This window comes from Ylistrum balloti, unplaced genomic scaffold, assembly GCF_031769215.1.
Source record: "Ylistrum balloti isolate Yb309-2 unplaced genomic scaffold, AGI_CSIRO_Ybal_v1 Utg369874, whole genome shotgun sequence".
Lineage (NCBI taxonomy): Eukaryota > Metazoa > Mollusca > Bivalvia > Pectinida > Pectinidae > Ylistrum > Ylistrum balloti.
Window position 1 is genome coordinate 1 of NW_026782015.1, and position 14,521 is coordinate 14,521.

At 34.8% G+C, this 14,521-nt stretch overlaps 1 protein-coding gene across 1 annotated transcript; it reads left to right on the plus strand.

Annotated features, from left to right (window-relative positions):
• Positions 1-1,960: 1,960 nt before the first annotated feature.
• Positions 1,961-8,045, plus strand: LOC132546059 (uncharacterized). The gene is made up of 6 exons (XM_060209756.1): positions 1,961-2,198; positions 3,474-3,622; positions 4,711-4,863; positions 5,280-5,835; positions 6,057-6,458; positions 7,549-8,045. The coding sequence occupies exons 1-6, from the start codon at positions 1,961-1,963 to the stop codon at positions 8,043-8,045; spliced, it is 1,995 nt and encodes a 664-aa protein (XP_060065739.1).
• Positions 8,046-14,521: the final 6,476 nt, after the last annotated feature.

The following is a 14,521-nucleotide window of genomic DNA, read 5'->3' on the forward strand; positions in this document are numbered from 1 at the left end:
CAACAAAATTAAATGAATCGCCAATAATCAATGGTCATTTTGTTGAATAAAAGTGCTTCTCATAACATTTTCTACATCTTACCTGTTGTTTTCGTTTCTTTCTTGAATATTAGAGCCAGATGTTATAATTTTCTTGTCTCAGCTTAAACCCCACGTTCCGTCTTGATCTTGGTTCCCGGCGTTATGCGACCCGTATTTATGCGCATCGGAGGATATGACGTCAGATCTGGAACATTCCAGAAGGCGGGCGATATTTTCCAATCAGAGATGAGAAGTAAGTCACGTGTCGTTTATATCACGCTTTCTAGAATGTGATGAAATATTAAAAAAAAGTGATTCATAGGTAGGTACTTTCGCTTGCCTAGGTACCAGTTTTACTAATTAATTTGTTTTAGAAAATTTGTTGTAGAAGCGAAGGCCAGCAATGCTATAAACAATGTTGGCATTATTTTTTGGGTTCATTAACCATTATTTTTTGTCGCAACATCATAATTTTTTCTATAATGAAACCGTATACACCTTCCATTATGGTCTTTTTTAGATGTCAGGGATACATTTGTCTATTCAATAGAGCGTAATTACCTAGATTTTTTTTATGGGGACAGAGATTTATTCAGAGAAATTAGTCTTACTGAAAACATTTGATATATTTTTTCTCAATTCCAAAAGTGTTTTGGTAACATGTATTTTAACTCTTCAAATATGTTGTTTGCGTAGCTTCAATGACGCGTTACCCTTTTTTCCTGAGTAGCACACCATAAGTTATTAATTAAGCAATACAGAAGTAACAAAACAAACAGTAGATGTTTATTCAAGTTTCATCTAAAACTATTTCTATTTATATGTATTTCAAAATTTAAATGATGCATCGAAAATTATTTTTTTTAAAATTTCCTTTTTTGGATACAGTGTGACATTAGATAATATATTTCTTACATATTTTCCATGGACATTTAACACGAAATTTAATCAAAGTAGCATCGTAATTATGATTTTAGTACATAACTACACTGTTACACCTAGTACATGACCCTACCCTGTTATAAGTGTAATTACACCTAATATATATAACTACAAATTTACACTGGTGTAACTATGGTAACACCCTCCGCTGACGAGTTAGAAGGAGGAAGAGAGAGAGAGTGCCAGAAGTCGGTGCCAAAAGCAAGCAAAAATACTATTTTCTCATCCGCTGCCCTAGCTATAGTTGCAACACAAGCTATATTACAAAATAGGAAATTACGACACCAAAATTGAAATAAAAAGCGAGTAAAGGGAAACAACTCCCACTTCAATATGAACTTAACAACATGACAACAAACTCCCGATCGTCCTTTCATTAGAAGGCATGACAAGACAAGGTAAGCTAAACAAACCAGATATCTTGGGGTTAAAGGTCATCAGAGACGAAGTTAGCCAACAGACTTTTGTTAAATAATCCATGTTGGCTATTCAACGGGTTAGCTCGACATCAGGATCTGTTATAAATTCTATGTTAACTGGTCATCAGGATCTGTAATATATTCTATGTTATCTGGTCATCAGGATCTGTTATATATTCTATGTTATCTGGTCATCAGGATCTGTTATATATTCTATGTTATCTGGTCATCAGGATCTGTTATATATTCTATGTTATCTTGTCATCAGGATCTGTTATATATTCTATGTTATCTTGTCATCAGGATCTGTTATATATTCTATGTAATAAGTCATTGGTTATGTATTATATATTAGAGTAGTGGTCAGTGTTTTTATTGTTATTTTTTGTTACCATATCATAATATTGTTTACTGCGGTGTTGTTAACAGATGTATTAAATATAGAGACCAGTAATAGATTCTTAATGTATAGATTAAATTTGTCCACTGTGTTTCCTTTGTTTAGGGCTCGCCTTCACCATCCAGTGTAGCTAACTTCACTGTTGTTCTGTTTCATCGAATTGTTACTATTTCCGAGAATGCAAAGCATACCTACCAAACGAAGACCAGCTCAGTCACGAACTATCGGGTTGGATATTGGAAACACAAATTGTAGAGTAAGTTCCTGGTCATCAAAATTAGGAAAGCCTGAGCGAGTCCTGGACGAGTTGGGGAACAGGTGCATTCCCTCTGTGGTAGCAGTTACAGCCACAGGTGTATTGGTTGGACATGAAGCCATTGGAATGCTCATGAAAGATCAACACAATGTCTTTACAGGTACAATTTAATATATAACAATACCATTTAAGTGTCCAAACTTCACCAAGTAAACAATAGTTATTGTTACATTTTTCTTTGTTTTTTGTTATTTTTATTTTTTTGTTTGTTTGTTTTTATTTATTTATTTTTTTTTTTTGTGATAACAATAACACATGTAAAATAGGTCCTGAAACTAGAAGCTTAAATGGTATAAAACAATATTAGGGAGCCAGGCAGTTCAAATAGACATCTGCATCAATATAAGTGAATTAAAGGATTCCCTACTTGTAAACAAAAGTTCATATAATGTTTTACCTGTAAATTATTGTTCAACTGGAATTTCACTTGTAAATTGATGTTCAAATGAAGTTTTGTATGTAAATTAATGTTCAAATAAAGCTTTATATGTGAATTAATGTTTAAATGAAGTTTTGCATGTAAATTAATGTTCAAATATAGCTCTACTTGTAAATTCATGTTCAAATGAAGTTTTGCATGTAAATTATTGTTCCAAATAAATCTTTACCTATATTCAAGTTTAAGTAGTGTCTTACCCTTAAAATTATGTTCAACTAAAACTTTACCTATATATTAATGTTCAACTAGATATTTACCTGCAAATAAATGTTCTTTGAGAGATTGACTTGTGCATTAATGTTGAAATAGAGATCTGCCTGTAAATCAACATTCATATGGATCTTTACCTGTAAATTGATGTTCAAATGAAAATCTGCCTATAAATCAACATTCAAATAGAACTTTACTTGTAAATTCATGTTCAAATGGATCTTTACTTGTAAATTACTATTCAACTAAAGATTTTCTTGTATATAAATTTTCAACTGGTGTTTTGTTTGTAAATTATTATTCAAATAGAGCTTTACCTGTAAATAAATGCTCAATAAGAGCTTTAACTGTAAATTAATGTTCAGCTATTGCTTTATCTGTGAAACTAATTTTCAACTAAATATTTATCTGTAAATAGGCATTCAGCAATAACTTTACCTCTGAATTAGTGTTCAAATGAACATTTACCTACAAATACATATTCAAATGAAGCATTACCTATTCATTGGTTCTTTAACTAGAACTTTACCTGTAACTTAATATTCATCTAGCTACCACGGTATATACAGCTTTACATGTGAATTAGTGTTCAATGACTGGAGCTTTACCTGTGAACTAATGTTTAACCAGAGGTTTTTACCTGTGCATTAATGTTCAACCACAGCTTTACCTAAGAATTAATATTCAAATAGAAAGTTGATGTAAGCGTTGTGGAATTTTCTGCAGGTATAAGGGATCTACTGAAAGAAGATAATTCAGAGGAAAAGAGATTGAAAGTGGTGATCGATGGCAAAGAGACAGCTTTCTCACCAAAGGATATTCTCACCCATTTACTGAGCAAACTGAGAGACATTGTCCACAGTCGATTCGGCACGGTGAGTTTCCCTGATTATGTATTACTTACAGTTATCCAAAGACAATTTTAGTAATAATGATTTTATATCCAAAACCCATGATATATATTGGGAAAAAAATTATGAATAATATTGCATGGTGCTGTATATAATGTACAAGCATTTGACAGGAAACTGTTTGTTTGAACATTATAAACATGCTTGTTTGACAGGAAACTGTTTTTTTAAACATTATAAACATGCTTGCTTAACTGGAAATTGTTTTTTTTAACATAATAAACATGCTTGTTTGATAGGAAACTGTTTGTTCAAACATTATAAACATGTTTGACAGGAAACTGGTTGTTTAAACATTATAAACATGCTTGTTTGACAGCAAATTGTTTTTGAAACATAATAAACATGCTTGTTTGACAGCAAACTGTTTTTTTAAACATAATAAACGTGCTTGTTTGACAGCAAACTGTTTTTGAAACATTATAAACATGCTTGTTTGACAGAAAACTGGTTGTTTAAACATTATAAATATGCTTGTTTGACAGGAAACCGGTTGTTTAAACATGATAAACGTGCTTGTTTGACAGAAATCTGGTTGTTTAAACATTATAAATATGCTTGTTTGACAGAAAACTGGTTGTTTAAACATTATAAATATGCTTGTTTGACAGAAAACCGGTTGTTTAAACATGATAAACGTGCTTGTTTGACAGAAAACTGGTTGTTTAAACATTATAAACATGCTTGTTTGATAGGAAACTGTTTTTGAAACATAATAAACGTGCTTGTTTGACAGAAAACTGGTTGTTTAAACATTATAAATATGCTTGTTTGACAGGAAACCGTTTGTTTAAACATTATAAACATGCTTGTTTGACAGAAAACTGGTTGTTTAAACATTATAAATATGCTTGTTTGACAGGAAACCGGTTGTTTAAACATGATAAAAACATGACTGTTTTTAAATAAACGTGCTTGTTTGACAGAAAACTGGTTGTTTAAACATTATAAATATGCTTGTTTGACAGGAAACCGGTTGTTTAAACATGATAAACGTGCTTGTTTGACAGAAAACTGGTTGTTTAAACATTATAAACATGCTTGTTTGATAGGAAACTGTTGAAACTGTGGTTGCAGTGCCTGAGTGGTTGTCCGATTCTGGACGCCAGACTGTCAAAGATGTGTGTAGGGATGTAGGCCTCAACCCACTTAGGCTCATCAATGAAACAGTTAGTGCGTGTATAGCTCACGGAATTGATAATAAGGTAAACGTTGTGAGTTAACCCGACATATCTTTTGATATTTAGTTGGAATTGAACATATAATTTCATACTAGTATTCTACATCCTCTCCAATAAGAATTCACAAAATTAATATGTCAAAAATAGTTTCATATATGGGTTTAATTTCTTTCAATCAATTATAACAGAAAAAGGTCGAAGTTGAAATAAGCTACTTCTACTGTAAAACTGTAAACAAGAAGTGTAAATAACATTGGTACCGTTCTTGTCTAATTGTATAAACAGCTGCGTTTATAAATAGTAACCTTCAATATCTTGTTCCTTGGGAACGATAAAGAGGTTTTATCTAAACATTTTATGAATGATTATTTATCGATAAGAAAACTACAAATAAGTACTAAATGAATATAACATATCATTCTTTTGTCTATCACAAAAAGTTTCCGAACAACGAAGCAAAAGTGTTGGTGTTAGACATGGGCGGAAGTTCCTTCAAGATTTCCGTCATTCTCGTTGAAGATGGGATATTCGAGACCACTTATACAGCAACGCACTCGGATGTTTCCGGAAACAAGTTTGACGAAAGTTTGGCCGATTTTCTCATAGCCAAGTATAAGAAAACCAAAAGTAGTCTACATGAAGATGAACGAATCATGCGACGCATGCGCACTGCATGCTGTAAAGCCAAAGAATGTCTTTCAACGTCATCATACACAAATATTCTCATAGAAAATTTAGAAAATGACACCGATTACAAAAATACTGTAACAAAAGCAAATTTTGAAAAGGTGAACTTTGACCGTTTTCTTCATACTATGGAGCTAATTGAGAGAGCGTTGAAGGATGCTGGTGTAGATAAGGATGACATTGAACTTGTGGTGATGGCTGGAGGTTCGGCAAAGTTACCAAAGTTAGCAGAAATGGTGGCCAAAGCGTTCCCGGGACGTGTTTTACATGGAAACATTGATCCAGAGGATGTAGTTTCTTTTGGCTGTGGTACGTGTGATTTAGTATAACGTAAATCAAAAACAGCGTAAGAGAATGTCGAGACTTCGAGGCTAGTACTAAAATAGTTCTTCCGCTGTAAAGCTTAAAAAGGTAAAAAATCTTCCAAGTAATTTGTCAACCTGCTAAAACCAAAACATTGTTCAATTTATTGTTTTGTTTGTTTCTTCTTCGTTTTATTTAGAACAATAATGTAATGGTTAATCTTGCAGCCAAGCAGGCGATGATCCTGACTGGACAGGAATCTGCGAAGTTGGATGACCTCCTCTTGTTAGATGTGGAACCACTGTCATTGGGTCTGGAAACGGCAGAAAAAGTCATGACAGTACTGATTCCGCGAAACGCCACGATACCATGTAAAAAGTCAATGACATTCACAACCTACCTTGACAACCAGGTCACAATGCTGTTCCGGGTGTTTGAAGGCGAGCGCTGTTTCACCACTGATAATAGCGACCTTGGTATGTTTGAAATGACTGGGATTTGGGCCGAGCCGCGGGGTCGGGCACGAATCGACGTGACGTTCGAAATTGATGCAAACGGCGTACTGACAATAGCGGCATTGGACAGGTTTTCTGGGAAGTCACAGTCATGTTCCTTGAAAAATTTCAAATGTAAGTTTCACACCAAACGGTGATTTACTTTTACATATAACATCAAGCTTCCTTAGGTTATGTAAGTATAACAGATTTAACACGTGTTTGTTCAACAACTGGCGCTTCCATTGTTGGAATACACCTGCAACATAGGTTTGCTGTAATCGGTAGTGACGGAAATACATGTATTTTAGTGCCATGAGTATATATTCGACAGAATTGGGTTTTGTTAATTTTTTGTTTGTTTTTGTTTTGTTTTTGTTTTTTTTTCTTGTGTGAATGATAACGTTTCAAAAATACAGGCCAAGCTACCGTTTAAGTAAGCAATTTCATTTGTTGAAATGGACAAGTTTATTTACGAAAAAAATGAAATCGCTCGTATATCCGTTGCTTTGAGCAAATGTTTCAGTGTATGTCAACAAACTTTACGCCAACGTCAGGTAAACAGAGATGATTAACAAAACTGTTGACGTTTTGATTTTTAATCACCAACGGCTCACCAAATTTGTCTTTCTTCATTCTCGCCAAAATACAGCTGATATTTTAAGACACTGACCATAATATGTTACGTTTTCATATCAACGACACATTATTTTGTGTTACATTGACACATTGCTTACTTAGAAATTGCTTTTAATGTTTGCTTAAACTTGTTTACATGTGTATATCGATTCGCCAAGAGTTGCCTCTATACTATGAAACTTATGTTGTTGAAAATATTATTTTAAAAAAAAACGTGTCTTGTCTTGATATTGCTATTTGTTATTGTTTTCTCAACACATAAAAGGTCATTAGGCCCATCAAACGGTAAAACGCACAGCGATCCAAAAGGAAATAACATTAAACAAACCAAAAAAGTAAAAGACAACTGCTAAAAATCGTATATGGGTATATTATCTTGATAGACACAACAATTATTCGTAGATGCTAAATTTATCACATTCTAGTAAATTCTACAACTGTTCTTAAAGTGGAGATTTCTCATAGATTTCTAAATTGGTATGATACCGTCTCGTTTTTATGTTTAATTTTCATATACTATAGATCTTCTTTTTTATTTATTTATTTATTTATTTATTTATTTATTTATTTATTTATTTTGTTTCAGCCTATTGCGATCAAGAAGAGATCGAAGATATTATTGAGACTGCTAAGGACACCAGGGATAGTGATGACAGGAAGATTTCGAAAGTAAAGGCCAAACTCTATCTTTTAAGTTTTATAGTCAACTTGGAGACGACTATAGAGAAGGAAAGTGGAATAAATGATAACGTGAAAGAAAAAATAATGACAAAATGTAGAGAAATAAAAGAGTGGATGACAGAACAAGAATCTATTGAACAAAGCGTGTGTGACGAGAAGATTGCACTCTTGGAAGATGAGATATGTAGTCATAGTGATGTGCCGCGCGAACTTGTCACTCGGTGTAGAAACGATGAATTAAATTTTATTAGTGGCCGAGTTGTGAACAATAAGCCACAAAAGTCATCAACGGGATGGAGGATGGGTAAAATAGGGAGACCCACACAGTCTACACCTAACATAAATGTACCGTCAACTCGCCCATCTCCTGCCGTAGATTTCAAAATAGACGAGTTGGATTGAACGAACACCACACTGACTTCATTCTGGTCGTCATTCACATACAAACGAACAAACAGTTGATATGTGAGTCAATATGACCACTCCGCTTTATTGTACACTGGCTGGCCAAGTGTCAAACATAAACTGGTTAAACAAGAATAATGTTACCCTATGATAGAGTACATCTAGTACGTCTTCTCTACGGGTTAATCAAATGTTTTACGCAATTTGAAATATTAGTCAAGCCCAGGCAAAATTTAAACAACAATGTTTTGGTTCTTGGTGTTCCACAAAGATTTAACTCCGTAGAACTACCGACGTCGTTGTCTACATCGACATGGTAAGACATCGGTTGAGAATGCCGCTAAATGAATATTCGTTACTAATAAACAATATCGATATCATGTCTTTGTAGTAGGATTTGCAGTAGATATGTGTATTCTCAACACGTCATCAGGTACGAACACTGTATTATTATTATTATTATTATTATTGTACCATAGTGATAACAATTTCATTTCATAATCATTGCCGCATTTTTTTAAAGAATACAAGTTCAATGTTATTAAGCCATCGTAGTTTGATTTGAAATGAGTTAATTATCAAACAGACAACAGGAAACAATGCAGCCAAGGCAACACATCACTTGAAATCGACACGTCATTAAAAAATTATCATGACTATCACATGCTCTTACAAATGCTATTCATGTAATTATGCATTGAAAATAATAAAATACGCAATCAGTTTTTTTATATAACGCTTACGTGCATTTATTTTCACTTTGTGACGTCAGCCTGTTCTTGACGTCATGTTTTTGACGTTTCAGGATCGATCATGTTTTTTAAAACGCTGGAAAGAAGCAGCGCATCCTACGCTATTTTTGTCAGGTCCATGATAACATTTTTCCATTTCGTCATTGCGATCAGTCATTACAAGCCTTGTTTCCCCTTTTATTTTACTGTTCTGTATATTTAGCTGATTGCTCATGATCACTGACCATTGGACATTGCCGGTACAATGCACTGGTCTCTTTATTTATATCCTGTTTTATAGCGAAAACGGAAATTAATCAAGGGGGACAATTCAAGTATCCTTGTAGCTGTTACTTTCAATCTAGTCATTTATTTGTCATTAGGAGCAAACGCATTTGATTAAATTAAAAAGAAAACTTCTGTTATAAAAGACAATACTCTATATAGATTTTACATTTTCATCTGTACATGTAATTCCTATTAATATAATGCTAATATATATGAACTGCCAAAACAAAGTATTAAATGCAATGCATTGGTAATGCACGCCCCTTGGAACAATGGCTACACTCAACAGAAAACGGTCTGTGTTGTTGTTCCTTTCAACGTTGTACGTCTTTTTCTAATGATAATAAACAAATAACGATCCAGTTGCCTGTGGTACATGTATGAGGTACTAAGTTAAGAATATCACCGTTAGAAAACACAAAATGTCGACTTTATTGGAGTTGCCCTGTCTTATTGTCACTGTACTTAGCAGAAGTCTCTGTGTAAATCTTTCTTTTGTTCATATTTTGCTCTAGTTTTATTGAATTTGAGTTAGGATTATGATTATGTTGACATTTCCGTCTTGTTTTTTTATTACAAAATTACAGTTACAGTTACTCTCAACAACATAACCCATGTTGGAAATATTGTCACTGCATACACTACACTGAAAACATTGTCATCTTTGTTACAAATGTACACATCCTTCATTCTTTTATGCCCATTTCTACAACTTGTAATCATTATTCCATACCAGAATAGTCACAGTGTATGTGGTTATGAATAAGATTGTTTTTAAACGAGTCTCCGGTTTCACGGTAGATATACCGGTTACATTGACTCTTGAATATGGTACAAAAGACATACAAGGACTCGTCAGTGATGTTAAGGACCAAAATTTTGAAACGAGGAAGCGACTGAGGAAAAAGTGAAAGAAAAGTCAAAATGTAGGTAGGAGAACGCACTCTCCCCATAATTCGATAAATTTCATCATTTATGTATATATCAGATAGTTTAAGAACAATCTCCATTATATGTGTATATTTTGAACCGTGCCACTGTTCGAATGAATGGAAACTTGGCAGTCAGGCTACGACAAACATCGGGGTTTAAAAGTTGCTAATTCGAAGACAGAACAGAAGACACAGAATTAAATAGCACTTTTAAATGCATATTTAGAGTTAGGAACAGTCGAGACAAACAATGAATTAAACTGCATCATAATGCTGTTTCGTCCTTCTAGGACTCGTCAGAGATGCCAATGGCCTAAATTATGAAGCCTGGGAGGCGACTGAGGAAGATCCAAAGTAACCGAAAGAAAAAGTTTGGATCTAGATGAGGAGGTGCCCCACTATTCAATAAATTTCATAATTTTCACAAAACAGATAATTGTAGTCCATTGTATGTGTGTATTCTGAACCGTACCACCATTTGAATGAATCAGTGTGGCATGCAGGTTACAGCAAACCTCGGTGACTAAAAGTTCACCAACAGTTTCTACCACCTGCTATCATAGATAGTACACAGGAAAGAAATGTGAATAGCACCTTTGAATGTTGTGTTAATGAATTATCACGAACTCTGAAAATCCTGTCCTTGTATCTTTGTATTGCTTATATTGATCGGTAATGGTCATCAGAAAAGCGTGACAAAACCCAGTTTATCTGTGTGTTTTAATTACACAAGTCATTCGGAGTCAGTGTTAGTGTTGATTTTCCGTAAAATTACAGGAGGTTGTTGTAAACAAAGTATGATAAACTTGTTTTTCTTAAATAATTTAGATAGAACAAATGAAAATAGATCTGTCGTCGTTTCGGAGACATAATGTCATGTTAATCATTCCTGTAACATCGTAATGTGTGATAATTAGGCTATATTTTCACTTTACTATGGTGATTAGGAAACGAGTATTAAGAAATAACATTTTAACTATCTTGTTGTTTAATGTATAATACACAGGCATTCATCTCTTACTTCAAATCGTTCAATTCAAAAGAAAGAAGGTAAATACGAACTGTGTGTCTTTAATGTTACCTGTCATGATTCGTGATTTATAAAAAATTTTATTTAACCAAAGTCATGAAAATCGAGAAATATAACTAACGAAATATTGTGTAAACAAAGTTCAAGAATTAGAATATACAACGTATTACATAAACCGTTGAATTAAAGGTTAAATGCTCTTCACGGATGAATCTTGATTTACGTAGTTACGTCAACGTGTGTACCGGCGTCGAGGTGAGCGTCTTGCAGAAGCTTGTATTTCGGAGCACGACCGAATTGAGAGTGGATTGGTTATGGTTTAGAATAAGAATTTCCTCAGAATGTACTCCCTGTCGATATAGAACAATCTTTTCCCGCAGAATTTGTTCATTTTCGTGGATACAGAAAAGTCGTTTCCCTCAGGAATAGTTTATGTTCCTTGTGGTATATATATAGAACAATCGTTCCCACAGAACAGGCGTTTTCCTATGGAATCGGGCTTATTGTGTTACTCAAGAATCGAAATTAATAGCTGTGAATTTCAAAACTCTAAATGTAAGGCTTTCCCATTATTGATTATTTCTTGTACAAGGAATTTTGATTTTTCCCTCTCTTTGTACTACCATAACCATACCACTTTTAAACTGAAGGAACGCCTTCAGTTTCTTATATGATTAATTTCTACTTAAAGAAAGATGAACTACGATACTGTATGTGATGGGGAACTATACTGTCGCGTATTTCATGAAAAGTACGCCTGAAGCCAAGACTATTGGCATGCCCATGGAAACTAATAACCCCCTCTCTTAGCTGACTTGTATGTGTTTATTGGTTTACATGTAAGGTTAATTTATCGTAGACCTCATCAGGACCGATAACAAAAATCTAAGAAAGTCTTCAAGTTCACTAACAGACACATTAATGGTGTCTTTCTTGAACATTTCACCATGCCTACGGAATCAAGAAGACGATAAACTCATCAATCGCCTCTATAGATATTTTCCTACGAAGAAATTAACAGGGGAAGGATTTATATATATTTCAATATATATTCCAGGTTTGAGACATGTCTCCTAGTGTCACAATTTTCAGGCAAGATGTCGGCAGTTGGCAGATAAACTTACAGATGCGGGTCAGTAAAAACCCCGGGAAAGTTTTATGACCGTCATCCTGATCTCAATTCTTATATTTAATTGTGTCCTTACTCAAGATGTTTTGACCTCGATTTACATGGCATGTGTCCTCCAAGATATTGATCCCTCTAGGACGTGTGCTGTGTTTACGATTTACCGTCGTTTCTGTCGATATGACAATTTTTCCCCTAGTAATGATCAGTATCAGTTCCTCAGACCTTTTCCAGTTTCTGATCCAACTTGGTTTCGCCGTTGTTGCAATAACTTGAAGACCCCAACATCCCAACACACCCCCAACCCCCCAAAAAAGTATTACTAAATTATTGAAATATTGCTAGGATGAGGCCCTAATGCCATTTACTCCATGCTTTATCAGAACCCCCAACTTGTTCAGTCTTGTGACCATCCTTTTTACATTTGTAATCGTCCTATGTTAACCCAGTCTGGTAGTACCTCTAGCGAGCCCCCTAGTCTGTCTGGCAGATGTCACGGGTGAATTGATGGAGCGACGATATTCTAATTGAACCATAATTTATATAAATCAATATGTAGATACACATCTATATCGATACCATAAATATTTGCCGCAATTAAGTAAAGCACCACCAATTCCACTCATTTACAAATCAATGATACTGACTATTGCCACAGTGTTGTAAATGAAGTTCGATCTCAAAACAAACACAATCCATTGGAAAAATTGTCTGTTCTGTTTGATAAGCCATACTTCTATCTGGAGTATCTCGCTTTGCTCCAGTGGTAGAATTTCTTCAATGATATCACGGCGGACTGCTCGGCTGATAGGCAGACAACGGTCGCTCTGGCAAGCTTGAGAGATAGAACGTATCGTCTGCAGGACGCGAACGAGTGAGCGCTGCAGCGCGGGACTACATTGCACGGTACAGCAATACCAAACGTAGACTAGGAGCGAGGAAAAATCAATACGGATGTCTTTCGACTGCAAAGGCATGAACACTGGGGCATAAATAAAAGGGCTATATGCACAAGCAACGGAGGAATGGGTGATATCTCCAGTACTGTTGTATTTATACACGCAGAGAAGTGAACGTAAACTACTACATCCGCCTGGAAAGGATACCGCTCATCTCACTTGCACCTATTCCGTAAGTACTCTTCTCAACTGTTGCAAGAAATATCCGACCTGCCATTCATAACTGCATCAGCTCTTACTATCAGCGAGACTGTGCGTACGTTCGGCTCAAGGTAAATGGCACCGTCTTGGTTTGAATTTCTCAATGGTTTCGTACTTTGTGGTCGTTTTTAATGCTAGCTAGTAGCATTCGGATTGTGAGAAGATATACCTATCCCCTGTCTGCTTTGTTACTATCTACATGAATTTAGTCCTGGGTTGTGATCTTCCCTGATTTGCCCTGTAAATAACATCCTTACTGTTGGCCTGGGTTGTGTTATGTCTCGTATCTGCCAAGTAATTGATATTATGACTGTAAACGGATTGTGATCCTGTATCCTGTTTGGTCTGTTTCTGACATTATGACTGTATACCAGGGCTTTGATCATATCTCTTATTGCCCTGTAAATGACATGTTTAAACATTGGTTCTTTCGACTCGGCATATAACCTGTGTTTGGTTTACGCTCTGTGAATAACCTGTACTCGGTTTCGATTTTGTGTTTAACATGTGCCCAGTTAACGCTTTGTATAAACCTGTATATAAAATGTCTATATAAAATGTACTCGGTTTGGGCTCTGTGTATAACTTATACTAGGTTTTGGCTTTGTATATAACCTATGCTCGGTTTTGGCTTTGTATAAAACCTGTACTCTGTTTTTGCGCTGTATATAACATGTATTCGGTTTTGGCTTTGTATATAACCTGTGCTCGGTTTTAGCTCTTTACATAACTGTTTTCGGTTTAGGCTTTGTATATAACCTGTACTCGGCTAAAGCTCTATATATAACCTGTACTCGGCTACGCTCTGTTTATGACATGTGCTTGGTTTAAAGTCCATCTATAACATGTACTCGGTTTACGCTCTGTTTATGACCTGTGCTTGGTTTAAAGTCCATCTATAACATGTACTCGCTTTAGGCTCATTAACCTCAGATCGTTTAAGATTCTGTGTATCATCTGTACACAGTTACTGTTCTGTAATTTGCCTGTACTATGTTCAGACTATGTATGTAACCCATGTTCAGTTAAAGCTCTGTGTAGAACTTGTATTCGGTTGAAGCTCTGTATAAATCATGTGCTTGGTTTAGACTGCATATATAACCTGTACTTGGTTAAAACTCTGTATAACCTGTTCAAAGTTTAGGCCCTATATATAACGTGTATTCATTATGTGTTTTGTATTTAACATGTACCGTGTTTAGGTTC

Bases quoted from the DNA above. Each gene is read 5' to 3' on its own strand.
- LOC132546059 (XM_060209756.1), top strand. From the start codon at position 1,961: ATGCAAAGCATACCTACCAAACGAAGACCAGCTCAGTCACGAACTATC. The intron at 4,864-5,279 runs GTAAACGTTGTG...TATCACAAAAAG, and splicing joins CTCACGGAATTGATAATAAG to TTTCCGAACAACGAAGCAAA. The intron at 6,459-7,548 runs GTAAGTTTCACA...ATTTTGTTTCAG, and splicing joins TTCCTTGAAAAATTTCAAAT to CCTATTGCGATCAAGAAGAG.